Genomic DNA, 15,614 nt, shown 5'->3' with positions numbered 1-15,614 from the left:
ATTATATTCTTTGCAGCCAAAGATGGAGAAGCTCTATATAGTCAGCAAAAAGAAGACCTGGAACTGACTGTGGCTCGGATCATGAACTCCTTATTGCCAAATTCAGACTGAAATTGAAGAAAGTGGAAAAAACCACTAGACCATTCAGGTATGACCTAAATCAAATCCCTTTTGACTGTACAGTGGAAGTGAGAAATAGATTTAAGGGACTAGATCTGATAGAGTGCCTGATGAACTGTGGATGGAGGTTTGTAACATTATACAGGAGACAGTAATCAAGACCATCCCCAAGAAAAAGAAATGCAAAAAAGCAAAATGGCTGTCTGAGGAGGCCTTTCAAATAGCTGTGAAAAGAAGGGAAGCGAAAAGCAAAGGACAAAAGGAAAGATATACCCATTTGAATGCAGAGTTCCAAAGAATAGCAAGGAGAGATAAGAAAGCCTTCTTCAGCGATCAATGCAAAGAAATAGAGGAAAACAATAGAATGGTGAAGGCTAAAGATCGCTTCAAGAAAATTAGACATACCAAGGGAACATTTCATGCAAAGATGGGCTCAATAAAGGACAGATAACGGTAGGGACCTACCAGAAGCAGAAGATATTAAGAGGTGGCAAGAATACACAGAAGAACTGTACAGAAAAGATCGTCACGACCCAGATAATCACCGATGGTGTGATCACTCAGCTAGAGCCAGACATCCTGTAATGTGAAGTCAAGTGGGCCTTAGGAAGCATCACTATGAACAAAACTAGTGGAGGTGATGGAATTCCAGTTGAGCTATTTCAAATCCTAAAAGATGACGCTGTGAAAGTGCTGCACTAAATATGCCAGCAAATATGGAAAACTCAGCAGTGGCCACAGGACTGGAAAAGGTCAGTTTTCATTCCAGTCCCAAAGAAAGGCAATGCCAAAGAATGCTCAAACTGCTGCACAATTGCACTCATCTCACAACGCTAGTAAAGGAATGCTTAAAATTCTCCAAGCCAGGCTTCAGCAATACGTGAACCTTGAACTTCCAGATATTCAAGCTGGTTTTAGAAAAGGCAGAAGAACCAGAGTTCAAATTGCCAACATCTGCTGGATCATCGAAAAAGCAAGAGTTCCAGAAAAACATTTATTTCTGCTTTATTGACTATGCCAAAGCCTTTGACTGTGTGGATCACAATAAACTGTGGACAATTCTGAAAGAGATGGGAATACCAGACCACCTGACCTGCCTCTTGAGAAACCTGTATGCAGGTCAGGAAGCAACACTTAGAACTGGACATGGAACAACAGACTGGTTCCAAATAGGAAAAGGAGTACGTTAAGGCTGTATATTGTCACCCTGCTTATTTAACTTATATGCAGAGTACATCATGAGAAACTCTGGGCTGGAGGAAGCACAAGCTGGAATCAAGATTGCCAGGAGAAATATCAATAACCTCAGATATGCAGATGACACCACCCTTATGGCAGAAAGTGAAGAACTAAAGAGCCTCTTGATGAAAGTGAAAGAGGAGAGTGAAAAAGTTGGCTTAAAGCTCAACATTCAGAAAACTAAGATCATGGCATCCAGTCCCATCACTTCATGGCAAATAGTTGGGGAAACAGTGGAAACGGTGGCTGACTTTATTTTTCTGGGCTGCCAAATCACTGCAGATGGTGACTGCAGCCATGAAATTAAAAGACTCTTACTCCTTGTAAGGAAAGTTATGACCAATCTAGACAGCATATTAAAAAGCAGAGACATTACTTTGTCAACAAATGTCTGTCTAGTCAAGGCTATGTTTTTTCCAGTGGTCATGTATGGATGTGAGAGCTGACTATAAAGAAAGCTGAGTGCAGAAGAATTGATGCTTTTGAACTGTGGTGTTGGAGAAGACTCTTGAGAGTCCCTTGGACTGCAAGGAGATCCAACCAGTCCATCCTAAGGGAGATCAGTCCTGGGTGTTCATTGGAAGGACTGATGTTGAAGCTGAAACTCCAATACTTTGGCCACCTGATGCGAAGAGCTGACTCATTGGAAAAGACCCTGATGATGGGAAAGATTGAGGGCAGGAGGAGAAGGGGACGACAGAGGATGAGATGGTTAGATGGCATCACCAACCCAATGGATATGGGTTTGGGTGGACTCTGGGAGTTGGTGATGGACAGGGAAGCCTGGCATGCTGCGGTCGGACACGACTGAGTAACTGAACTGAATGATATCATACAACCTTTTCTATTTATTAGTAGCTGAAATCTCATTATAAGCCACAACATACATATTTTCTTTTACTGTGTATGTTTAGATAATTCAGATACTGAAGAAAAGAGCTGATAAAACACTTAGGTTCAGCTCCTTTTTATATGAGCTAAATTTAATTTTTCTTTGCTGTATTTCCTATCCATGAGTGTACATCACTAGTTATATAATTTATCTCAGTATGTATGGCGCATACATAGTGGAATCAACATAAGTCCATTGCCCTTACTTAAAGCTTACTTGTTTTTCCTTGAGGAATATGTTCAGATGTGAGAAACACATTTGCCCTGATATTTCTCTATAACAGTATTTACCACAGGAAAGTGGTGACTGTACTGTAGTAGACAACTCAGGGTATCTGTGCAGAAGTGAGTTAGCGTAGCAGGCTGAAGACTGCTGTGCTTAGCAAAGCCTGCCTGCAAGGTTCGCCCTAGGCTGACATCTGGGACCTTGGAGTTGCTGTGTTCCTGCTGTTCCCTAACTGATTAGGGTTTCCTGTGCCTAGACCCTTTGTGCGAACACTGTGGTTTGTGCTGCACATGTGCTTTGCTTCCAGGCATGTGGAATTCTGGTGGGTGCTTGGCAGAGGGTGTTTGGGTGACCAGTCACCTATGAGGACCTTGGTTGCCGAGTCTCTGGTGTGCCTCTCTGAGCAGATCCATTGCATATGTGTTCCTGGAGAAAGAGTGACCTGTCACGAGGAAGAAAACATAAGGAAGCCCTTTGGTAACTCCCCTGGACCCTGTTCCCTAGTGATCTGGACATGTACATGCTGCTGTGGTCAGTCATGGTCCCAAGCGCAACTGTGTGCCTAGTCCTTCCAGTTTCAGTCTGTTTCTGAACATGGGCGTGGTCTTATTGATCCCCAGTTAAGAAACTTTGTTCCTGAATTTACTTAGAAACTGTAGGGATTACATTTTAGACCAGTTTATTTATGCGATCATTGTCGACATCATGTGAAGAATTTAGCACATTTCTGATGTTATTCTGTAGCTTTTTAACATTTTATTTTAGGAAGTTCTATTGAGTAGAAGAGAAATATTCTACTGAAATATTCAGTAGAAATCTGTCCTGCATATAGTATGCTACCTAGAGTATCCTGGGGGTTTGTTTGACAGGGTGTATGAATTGCAGATAACTCCAGACTTTTTACTGTCAATGATTACAATTAAACACTTATTTTAAACTCACTCTCTCCTTCTGCTAAGAGCAGCTAGTGATAGAAATGGACTAAGAAGTAAACCTTGTTTCTGAATCACTGAAGAGAGAGTCAGGGCAGGAGGGGCAGAAAGTCCTCTGAGCTCAATTTTAGAGTTGACCTTTTATATCCATCTTTTAAGTCATCGTAAGTAATATCAAGGAAAAGGATTTATTAATTTGTTGCATGTTTAAGGTCCTGTTAGAATTTAGGAGTATAAACTTAGTGTCTGTTATTTGAGCTGTCACTGTGCATTGTTTTATTTGGGAGGGGTTGTGATTGGGGACTTTGGTTTAAAAAAATCCATTAAGTAGGAATTATATCTTTAGTAGTTACGTTGGTTCTTGTATTCCTGGTTATGATCTTATAAATTCCTTACTCTGATTTTCTCTTAAATGAGGCCCTGCTTGGGGTTAGAGTTGGCCCTCTTGTTAAGATGATGATGCTTACTCTGTCATTAATTCATTCATCTGTTCAATATGAATTATAGTTTGGTGATTTCTAATCTAAATCATTCTCCTTTGTGTAGCCATACATGACAGTTTATTGCTGAGGATTTAGTTTGGTTATTGGAACTTTGATAAAGTTAACAACTTGAGTTACAACAGCATTGACAGTTTTAGTTAAAATGCTAGTGTAATCTGGATTTACCCAGGCTGCATAGATCTGCAAAGAGTAGTGCGAAGATACTCAGACGGCTGCGTCAGAAGAATGCCCTTCATCTCAAATTCTTTCAAATTCTTTCTCTTTCGCATTTGCTTGTTTGACGTTTACTTTTAAATAGGGACAACTGGCATCTATGCCACTTGACAGCATGAACTCTTGCTTTCTCCTCCCACCTTCTTGTTACGCTCGGATAATTCTGGTGGTGGCACTCTTCATTTCCTGATCATAGCTGTTGCTCTACCGAGAAGAGGAAACTTTCACCTCTTCCTTTCTTTTTGACAGATGTATTATGTTCCGATACCGTGCCATTGAGGGTGTAGTTGGGAATGCAGAGAGGATTGAGGCGCAGTTCTTCCTTCACAGAGACAGTTTGAATTGTGTGCTCCTGGCAGTGAAAGATGAAGTACAAAATGCTGGGAATAATTTTTAAATACGAGCATCCAGAGAATTTTTATAGAGTAAGAAGATTTTTCAGAAAGTTGACCTAGAATTTGCTGTGAGGATGGGGTCTGGAGAACTCGTTGATGACAAGGAGTGATGTTGATGAGGGTACCAGAGGAGGGGACAGCCTTGAAGACTGTGGATCTGTGAAGCAGCTGGGCACCGTCAGGGAAGTTGTATTGAATCTTTAGGTGAATCGAAGAGGATCGTTAAGATTTCAGTATAGTCTTTCTATCCATGACCATGGGCTCTCTGCAGTTCTTTTTTCCAGGCCTTTTAAAATACCCTCAGCTGGTAAAGAATCCACCTGCAGTGCGAGACATTGAACCCAGGGTTCAGTCCCTGGGTTGGGAAGATCCCTGGAGAAGGGAACGGCTACCTACTCCAGTATTCTGGCCTGGAGAATTCCATGGACTGTATAAGTCCATGGGGTTGCAAAGAGTCAGGCACCACTGAGCAACTTTAACTTTTTTCCACAAAGTTTTATAATTTCTAAGGTTTTGTCTCTCTCTTGCGCATGCAACAGTTCCACCTGATTGGTTGCAAGAGGTTTGTCTTTACTTACTGTGTTCAGAACTCTTGTTTAGTACTTCTTGAGTGAGGATTTCTTAGCTCTTGAAAATCCCAGAGCTTTTCTTTGAATGTTGCTTCTCCAGTATTCTTGGTCTTTTTTATCCTGGAAACTCACCTGCTCATTCTATCTTTTGTGTACCTTAACCAGTCTTCTATATTTTCTAACCTTTATTTCTAGATTCTTGTCTGGTTTACTTTCTTGTCTTTGATTATGTCTACTTTTCTATTTAACTCATCTGTTAAATTTTTTTTCTCCCTTTAATTTTGATGGTTATGTTTTTTGCTCTTATAGAGTCTAGTTTGTTCTGTTTAAGAAGAGCAAATATCACGGGTATGTGTGTGTGTCTGTGAGTGAGATGTTTTGTCACTTTTTTCAAGATCTTAGTCATTTTAGCTGTAGATTTTTAAAAATCGCCTTTATAGGTTTCTGTTATCTGGGATTCATTGTTCTGTGGGTTCTGATTCTCAGTGCTTTGATCAAGTATTGTACACACGTGATTCTTGGAGTTCCTTCACGTGGAGTTATTTTCTAGAGAGAGACCAATCTCTGTGTGTTATGCATTGTAGAAGTGTTTTTTGAAATAGTTAGTATTTGCTTTATCCAGGTGTCCACTGCCCGTGCAATTTAAGGTTTATACTCATCCCTCACCAGGATCACCAACATGGAATCTCCTAGGAATTTTCTCTCCTGCCCCAGTGCAGGGTACAAGGATTGGGTTTTCATTTCTCTTGACACCACCCCAGCCTTCTCCTCAGACAAGACTACCTTTTGCCTCTGTGGGTGGGTGGGTAGAAATTTTCTCCTCCAGCAGGACTGATGGTGCAGCTTTTCCAGACTCCTAGCTTTACACTGGAATTTGAATTTCATTCTCCACATTTTAATGTGCTGAAGGCCATGTTTCATATGCCATTGTGAACATGAAAGCCTCAACTTGTAGAGTCTGTATCTGGCCTAGGATGTGATTTTCCAGAGTTCCCACGATACAACCTCTAATTCACAATTTTGCCTTAATTTCTTGCTCTTGGAGTTACTGTTTTTATTGTTCTTTTTATTTCAGCTGTGTTTTAAAATGTGGATATTATATTTTATCTCACAATTCTGTGTGTTCATAATTTTGGTTGTGGTTGAGGAAAGATACTTATTTTAGCATTATCTTAAACGGATGTTTGTATTTAAGACCAAATATTCATTTGGTATATATTAATATTGGAGCCATTTACTTAATGCATTCTGTCATTATTTACTAGAGTCTTTTTTGTTTGTTTTCTTGGAATTTTCAGGTATAGAATATGTCCTCCAGAAACACTGATACTTCTACCTTCATAAGTTATGCTTGAACTTTTTGTATCTCCCTTTATTTTGTTAATTGCTCTAGTTAATTCATCCAGTGAGCATTTCTGTCTTGTTCCTTACTTTTATTTGAATTCGGTACTTTTAAGAAGGATTTTTTTCAAATGTTCTAAAGCAGTTAGCTTATCATAACATGACTTAAATATCTAAGTTTGTGTATTCATTTAATAAGAAATGATAGTGTAATTATTATATATAATGTCACCAAAATACCATTTTAGGACTGAATTACAAAAGTAATGCAAAAAATAAATACACAAATGAAATATTTTTTAATTAGCTTATTGTTTTAAATCAAGATTTTCATTCTTCCAGATTGTCTCTCATGGTATCCTCATTCTTTTGCTGTATTTGCCTAAGTGTTCCAGTGACTGAGTACTAATTATTAGCGGACTGTTGTAATAGCCACAAGTAGCGCCCTGCCTCCACCCCACTGTATAAGGAAAGATGGAACTTACAAAGGAACATTTACATGTGAGAGAGATGAAATGAAATCTGTTCGTTTCACCTCTAGTTTTAACTGCTCATTTCTGTAGTAATATTCTGCTGCTTTGTGCCATCTATAGTGTTGTATTGGAGAAGGCAGTGGCAACCACTGCAGTACTCTTGCCTGAAAAATCCCATGGATGGAGGAGCCTGGCAGGCTGCAGTCCATGGGGTCTCAAAGAGTCGGACACAACTGACCGACTACACTTTCTTTCATAGTATTGTATGTGGGTAGTTAGTATTGTGTTGTGGTTATTGTCTTCACAATACCAGACAGAAAAACTCTCACCAAGCAGATAATACGCATATTTTACTCAATTCTGTGACATGTTGGTAAAACACTTTGGTGCCACAAAGCTTTGCCCTTTGTGACTAGATTTGATGTTTCTGTAGTTTAGAAGTTAAATTTCATTTCTAGCTTCCCATACAATTTAGTTATCTTGTTCTGCTTATGGGCTGTGATACTTGTTACTGTTGTGCATGTTGTGTTTTGTATGTGTTTAAATAATTCCAATCAGCCTCTGCTCAGATACATGAACTCAAATTTCAGTGCTGAAACTTTGTAGTAGAAAGCCACAAAATTAAGAGAAAGCTTGTTACGTACAGCTGACAACTGGTAAATTCTACTAGTTTGTTTTTGGTAATCTTTTTCCACGTATTTAGCCTTAAAGAGAGATTCTACCTTTTGTTTCACTTGTACCCCTATATAAGACTTAGGGGTTGGGCACCTGTATTGAATATTGGCTAAGAGTACAAGCTTTGGAATCAGATAGACCTGAGGTTGAATCTTAATTCTTTTGTTTAATAATCTATATTTGCCTTTACAATACATTTTTAAAAGTTATTTTTAAATTAGTTTCTTCCTCTGTGAGGTGACTGTGATATACCTACCTTACAGGGTCTTTGTGAGGATTAAATATGCTGGTGTTTGTAAAGTACTTTATCTAGCGCCTGACACATGGAAAGTGCTTAAGAATTGGTAGCTGTATTTGTTGCTGTTTATTTAATTCAAAGGTAGTAAACAAATTTACTCTTTAGTTACTTGGCCAGCTTTATTATCTAGGAAAGGCTTAGAGATTAGCTTTAGGAAAACTATCTAGATGCGTTTCATACTTGATAATTGGGTAGTAGTTATCTTTTGAAAATAATCCTCCCAATTTTTACAGTACGGATTAACCTACAGTTAAATGTATAATATACAGAGTTAGAAGAAAACACAGAACTCTTAAACAGTTTTTTTTTTTTTAAATTAAGCCTATATCTTAATAGCTGGGTTTCCTTATAAATATATTTTTAAGGGTTTTGGATGTTAAGACATATTTGCAAATTCTTGACCAGTTTTAATGTCAGTATAGTAGACATTGTGTTAACAGCAGAAAGAGTTAAGTTGAAAGTGTGGAGACTTGGCTTTGAAGCCTAGCTTTGCTCTTGGCTACATGCATTTATCGTTGGTCAGATAAAAAACCCCCTGTGTCTAAATTCTGATCTCTACTGTGGTGCTTGTGACCTGACCTACCTCACTTAGTTGCTCAGAAAGTCAGATGACATAATTATGTCAGGACTCTATAGAAAAATACAGAGGGCTATCTAGAGTAAAGATAAGTATTATCTCAGTTCTCACTTTATTTTTGTTTACCTACATCTTTTCAAAGAACAGTGTTGATGTTTTATGAATTCTTAGTATTTGAAATTCATACTCCTGCTTAATGAATCATATTTTTGTGACCAGAGGCATTTTGGTAACTATTTTCTTGAATTGTGAGATGGCCTATTATCCCGAAGGTGAAGAAGGTTTTTAATCATTCCCCAAATAGCCAGAAAATAGTTTCTGGATAAACTTTTTTTTTTTTCCCCAGAAAGTGTAACTATAGCTCTAGAAACCATTTTCAGTCTGCTCAGAACTGATCACCTCCATTAAGCCTTTGATGAACTCTACCTGGTTTTACTTAATTTGCATTCCATCTGCATTTATGCATGTAGTTTGCAGTATATTGGTTTATATTTGAGTGTTTCTGTAAATCATTTTGTGTCTTCCTCATGTGATCTGGTCTTGCTTCCTCAGCTAGCCTGGAGTCTCCTCAAGGGTGAAGACAGTTGTCCTTACCCTTTCTTCACCGTAGATTCAGGATAGAGGATGCTCTGCATACATTGCTTTCTTACTAGTTGTGTTTAGGTAAAACTTGCAAGAGCAGAGTAATATCAGTTGGCCTAAATATGCATCTGCAGAAATTTTATTTGTCTACTATAGTGTATGCCTATTTAAAGACAAAAGGCATCAAAACAGTATACTTCTTGATTTAAAAAAATATGGTATTTAAGCTGCCATGTATTTCAACTAGGACTAAATTTTCTTTTGCTTTTTCAAACCGTTCTGTTAAATGTATTTGGCCCAAAGAAATCTAATAAATCTCATTAAGTAGTTTGATTTTTTTTGATACTAAATCATTTTTTAGGAAATGTGATTGTATTGTTAATAACCACAGTTTTAAATGATTCTTTACAAAAAAAGGAATTTTGCCTTTTATAAAAGAAAGACTTTCATAAAAGGCATAATTTTATAGTCACAGTTATTTATCATTTTTCAATTAAATTCATTTATTAAGTTAATAATTTTTATTTCTCATGTAAACCTTGATATGGAGGAGACTTATTCTTACAGTACATTTCCTAATTTATCTCGATTTCACTGTTTTTGAAAAAAAGAAATTCTTTACATTTGCTTTAATCAGAGGTTTCTCTAGGACAAGATAAAATTGTCTTTTTCTTTGCACTTAAAAGAATTTTGCTAAAAATGTTTTCTTCCAAACGAGTATTTGTATTTTAGTTTTCAGATTTTTTTCTCTAAAACCAATTTTCACTCTTCCGTCTACTTTAGGAATGTCACTGTCTGCTGGATCCTCCCCTCTTCACTCCCCCAAGATCACTCCACATACTTCTCCTGCCCCCAGAAGAAGAAGCCACACTCCAAATCCAGCAAATTACATGGTGCCTTCTAGTGCCTCTACACCTGGGAATAATCCTGTTTCTCAGACACCATCTTCTGGTCAAGTGATCCAAAAAGAAACCGTCGGTGGGACGACGTACTTCTATACAGACACGACTCCAGCACCTTTGAGTGGAATGGTATGTCTGCTTTAAACAAGGGAGAAAAGAGAGGGCCCTTATAGCAGCTTCTTATTAATGAGAGAGGGGAAGAGGTTACCCCCTCTTGTATCTTTTTACTGTGATGTGGAAAGGTAACTCATTTCTAACTCAGATGATAATTCTAATATCTTCTTACTTCTTCAAAGTAATCTGTTTCTACAGTAATAAAAACTGTTGGGTTGCCATTCCCTTCTTCAGGGGACCCCTTCCCGACCCAGGGATTGAACCCAGGTCTCCTGCATCGTAGGCAGATTCTTTACCATCTGAGCCCCAGGGATTCCCAATAATAACTCTAGTTTTGAACAAATCTGGTTGTATTTAGATTATATTCACACTCTAGTTTAATACTTTATAGCACATCTTGCTTTAGGGGTCTCCTAGTACTTGTGCCAGCTGGGATTGCCATTTGCTAACACTTGTTTATAAGTGTAGGTAGACTCACTTCTGGTGAGAAGTTAGAGAAGTTGATCTTTTCTTAACAGTAGTGACTGAAAGCAAACTGATGGCCAGTACTTACCAGGTGAGGCAGTGATTTCATAGCTGGAACTCGGGGTGATGGAGCCCATGGTAATAGGAGGCCTCCAATGTGGGTCACTGGTCAGGAAGGAGGAGTTCAGGGAGCCCTGCTCAGACGTAGGGAAAGGACCACCAAAGGACTGCAGGGAGAAGGGGGGAGGGGCAGAGAGGGAAGGTCGTTTTCCATAAGGTGTACCTTTTCAGTTTTGTAATTTTGTCCATGTTCAGAAATTATTTACCTATAGAAAAGTAAATAGTAGATAAAGCTTTCATGAATAAGAATACCAGATTCCATTAAAATATGAAAGCTGGTCTACACCGTAAACATTGGACAAAATCATAGCTGATAGGCTTATATGAAAAGTGTATTTGGATTTTAGTAAGCAAGCAGATTTTGATTCCGTACATTAAATTAATGATGTATTTTGGTTGATTACATTTCATATTTTACTGAAAGACAGTTTGAGTAGAAAGAGAACAGATTTTTATTTTTCCTCTTTTAAGAGTCCTAGTTCTGCCTTCGTGTTGTGACTCTTGAATCTTAGTGTCTCTGAGACTGATCCCCCAACTGTAAGTGACCACCGTCTGAGAAATAAATGTGAAAACATTTATATGGAAATACTTGTGAATCATGTGAAATGCTTTCTAAAAAGTAATTAAGCAGCTAATAGTTTTTTGTTCTGTTTTTGTTTTTGGTCAGAGATCTTTCAAAAATTATCACAGAACAGCTTGCCGAACAGAAGGTCAAATAATTGAGGTAGAGTAGAGACTTTCCTTGGTTCTTTCAAGTAAGAATTCCATCAATGTTTTGCTTTCGGGGAGGGGGTTATTATATTTCGTAATTACTTACATTTTTATCACATTTGTAGAAAAAAGTTCAGTTTAACCTCTAAAGAGATTCTTTTGTCACAAAACTGTCTCAGCTGTTTCTGTGGATATTATACATGGCACATTTTCACAATGTTTTTACCCTTCAAACAGCTCTTAAAAATACACTCCTGGTAAACCTCAGGTAGTTCAGCCCAACTGTACTACCTAATGTAAGGAAACCACGGCCAGGGAAAGGAGGCACTGTTCTCCTTGCAGGTGTAGTTAAAGGAAACCTTTCAAGTATTGCAAAACCACTTCCTGCTTGAGATCCCGAGCAGAACAATCATCTGAGGGCAGCGGAAATCAGCTGAATTCATTTTTAAAAGAGAAAAAAAGTGTTTGTTTCAGCTTTAAATATGAAAGGATAAAATAGAAGATATTTTAGGATGTACTTTGATTTTGTGCTGTGGACCAGTGGAGGGAAGGAGAGGCAGAGGAAGATGGGAAGAAAGCAGGGTGGTGGGAAGAGCCCAGTTGGAAGGATCAAAGCTTCGAGGCTGGCAGCAGAGTTTAGTGGCTTTGTTGTAGTTTGATTGGAAGGTAGATACTCTGTTGCATCCTTCTGTTCACCTCCACTGCTGACCCAGAGGATGCTGGTCCTCTTTCCTGTTCTAGTCTGAGGTGTTAACAAGCATCTAGATAACACTTTGTTCAGTTTGGCTGCAGGAGACCCTTCCAGAGGGCAGTTCTTTGGGCGGCCAGGGCAGAGTTACTCCATGCTCTGACTGTTCCCAAGCACCTTTAGTATCTACTTTCTTCCTCTCTTCCAACTGCCTTTAAAAAATACTTCCAAAAAACTACTTGTGCCTCTCATTGGAGGTAAAATTTTACCATATCTGAAGAAATGTCTTCTTTCTTATTAGAGTTTAAAAAATTGATTATTCCAATAAAGATTTTAGAAGTGAATTCATTTAGAAAGTGTGTTGATAACAGCTGTTCTCTGAGGCCTTTAAGTCACTGTCATATAAAGATTAAAAGTATCAATTTATCACTGTCATTTAAAGATTAGAACTTTATCACAGTAATGATAAAGCTTATCAGCTGAGAAAAATTGATCATTCTATTTTCCCCATCCCTATCTTTTAGGTATTTCCCAATTACCATATCTATCCTCCAACTGCACCTCACGTTGCTTATATGCAGCCAAAAGCGAACGCACCTTCTTTCTTCATGGCTGATGAACTGCGACAGGTACGCTTTCAGAGTTCAGAGTGGAGACACTTGATGTCTGTCGTTCTTTAGCAAAGAACTGGAGAAACAACAGAGCTCCTTTCAAATCGTATTATTTAATTAGATATGCTGTACTGAAGCAGATAGAATTTATGAGTTCTAATTGATATATTTATTTAAGGAAATGTGTTTTTCAAGACAATTGCAGGTAATACAAAACATAGAATAGCTATTTAAATGGACCACCATTTTGCACCTCACGTCCTGTGCATTGAAAAGCCTCTGAAGTATGTAAAATAATTTAAATGGTTTCTGATCTCTAAACAAATTTTTGCTAATATCTGTAGTTGTTAGCTAATAAGTAATTTGGCCTAGAAATGAACCTCATGTTAAGAAAGCTCAAAATTTTCTACAAAGTAGGTTTTATAAAATAATTTAATTTTGTTGTTGGTAAACAGGTATTACTTGATATGTAGGATTTTATGTTACTCTTAGATCCTCAGAAATGTTTTTATTTCACAGAAGTAAGTTGCACCCCCAGAATATTGTTTGTGGAGTGAATTATTGACCACAGAGCTAGCTGTAGGCTCTGGGTTGTAATACTGCTACTTGACACTGCTACTTGAAACCAACTAGAGTTATGGGCAGGTCTAGCTGGGACTGGAATTTAGACATTTTACCAGTATTGGAAATGTTATTTCATGGTATCAGTATTGAAAAGTGCACGTGCCAAAACGATTAATGGTTATGCTGTTCAGTTACAATAAAAAGTCCATATTTCAGAAGCTGTGTTTAGATGTAAATAAACTTATTTTCTTTTCTTAGGAGCTGATAAACAGACATTTAATAACAATGGCTCAAATTGATCAAGCAGATATGCCAGGTAAAATGCAAGTTGATTGATCCTTCCTTTTAAAGGAGAGTATAATCCTTACATAGTCCCACAGTTTTTAATGCCTTAAGCCAGCTAATTACTCTTTAATGAATGTATTTGTTTGAAATCTAGTTAAGAATTCCAAGATGCCATTGGTCATCTGCTGCTGCTGCTGCTGCTAAGTCGCTTCAGTCGTGTCCGACTCTGTGCGACCCCATAGACGGCAGCCCACAAGGCTCCCCCGTCCCTGGAATTCTCCGGGAAAGAACACTGGAGTTGGTTGCCATTTCCTTCTCCAACGTGTGAAAGTGAAGTCACTCAGTTGTGTCTGACTCTTAGCGACCCCATGGGCTGCAGCCTACCAGGCTCCTCTGTCCATGGGATTTTCCAAGCAAGAGTAGTGGAACGGGGTGCCATCATCTAGTGTTTTTCAAATAACTCTACATGTAACAAGATTCTAGTTTATCCAAAAAATAGACAGTTTTAGAATTTCCACTGTGATTTATCTCACTGTGCACTAGAATGTTATTATCTTTTGAAACCTGACAAAGTATAGGTACTTAAATAAGAGTGGGGGGTGATTGTTGTTATTATTAATATTGAGACTGTGGCATGCCCATGTACCAAGGCTTTCTGTGTGTAAGTTTTTTCTTTGCAAAGCTCCTGTGGTGTACTTGCTAATATCACCTCTGTTTTGCTTGTGAGGAAACTGAAGGTAACAGGCAGGTTAAGTAACTTGCCTCTAAGACCATTGGCTAGTAATTGTCTGACCAAATCAGGATTTAAACCTATATTTTTTTTGGCTGAATTGTAGTGTTTCTCAGAGAGCGTTAAAATCTCTTTCCTTAGCTTATTCTGTAAAGGCAAGATTAAATGTGGTTTAATTTAGCAAAACTTTATAAATAATATAGCAGGAATACATTTACTGTAGCAGTAATCTCAAAATACCGGTTGTAATTAAGGACTCAGCACAATCAACTGTGTATCTTCTTGACTGCTAAAGAATTCAAAGGAGTATATCTGGCTATTGTGTCTCAAGACTGATCTTTTTCACTTTAGATGGGCAGGAAACTTTTCTGTCATGGCCTTTGAAATGTTCATGTTAGAATTTTCCTTATTATCAAGCATTGTCTTTGAGGACCTAACCAGGGTAAAAAATAAAAAATAAATAAAATGAAGATGCTATTTATAGTAGTTTCAGAGTATAAGTACCTAGAAATAAATACAATAAAAGATGCATAATATCTCATTGAGGGAGATTTACTAAGAAATGTTAAATAGGGTAAATATATAGAGTGAAATACTATATTTATGAATAGGAAGACAGAATGATTATAAATTTTTGTAAACCTATAGATTCAGTACTGCTACTGCTAAGTCACTTCAGTCGTGTCCGACTCTGTGCGACCCCATAGACGGCAGCCCACCAGGCTCCGGCCATCCCCAGAATTCTCCAGACAAGAATACTGGAGTGGGTTGCCATTTCCTTCTCCAGTGCGTGAAAGGGAAAAGTGAAAGTGAAGTCGCTCAGTTGTGTCTGACTCTTAGCGACTCCATGGACTGTAGCCTACCAGGCTCCTCCGTCCATGGGATTTTCCAGGCAAGAGTACTGGAGTGGGGTGCCATTGCCTTCTCCGATAGATTCAGTACAATTTTAGTCAAAGCACATGAGATTTTACTCACAGTACTAACACCTGCTTCATGTCTAACAGTTTAATTGTTAAGGAAGGGTTCAATCCCATAAGACCACTCCTGCCTCAGATGTCAGCTGAAATGGGGTACCTACGCTACTCAAACTTCTATCTGGGCAACTGCAAATTTGGGGGTTTCTACTGGATGCCCTCAGGTTTGATAATAAGCTGGGATGACTCACAGAACTCGGGAAGACACTGTATGAACTATTAGTGGCTTATTATAAAGGGTACAACTCAGGGAACAGCCACATGCAAGAGACATGTTGGGGGAGGGTGTGGGGGTGGGGAACCTCCTTGCCCTCCCCAGTGTGCCGCCCTCTCAGTGCCGCGTCAGGCCCACCAGCTGTGAGCTCTCTGAATCCCGCTGCTGAGGAGTCTTTATGGATGTTTTGTTGTCGAGGCAT

The 15,614-nt window shown here is 38.4% G+C and overlaps 1 protein-coding gene across 21 annotated transcripts in view; it reads left to right on the top strand.

Annotated features, from left to right (window-relative positions):
* Nucleotides 1–15,614, top strand: part of PAN3 (poly(A) specific ribonuclease subunit PAN3) — a 123,194-nt gene that overhangs the window by 81,986 nt on the left and 25,594 nt on the right. For 12 of the 21 annotated variants that reach the window (XR_014071094.1, XR_014071095.1, XR_014071096.1 and 9 more), the window contains 4 exons: nucleotides 9,818–10,065; nucleotides 11,303–11,359; nucleotides 12,559–12,663; nucleotides 13,468–13,525. Coding sequence is in view for 16 of the 21 variants with exons in the window: in XM_081549357.1 (XP_081405483.1) it covers nucleotides 9,818–10,065; nucleotides 11,303–11,359; nucleotides 12,559–12,663; nucleotides 13,468–13,525 (468 nt within the window). In the remaining 5 variants the exon portion in view is untranslated. The remainder of the gene's footprint in view (nucleotides 1–9,817; nucleotides 10,066–11,302; nucleotides 11,360–12,558; nucleotides 12,664–13,467; nucleotides 13,526–15,614) is intronic. The other 9 variants (XR_014071097.1, XM_081549359.1, XM_081549352.1 and 6 more) reach the window with 1 other exon arrangement.

Source organism: Giraffa tippelskirchi, chromosome 12 (genome assembly GCF_054371585.1).
Source record: "Giraffa tippelskirchi isolate mGirTip1 chromosome 12, T2T-mGirTip1v1.2.pri, whole genome shotgun sequence".
NCBI classification, from domain to species: domain Eukaryota; kingdom Metazoa; phylum Chordata; class Mammalia; order Artiodactyla; family Giraffidae; genus Giraffa; species Giraffa tippelskirchi.
This window is presented reverse-complemented; position numbering and strand designations above follow the sequence as displayed.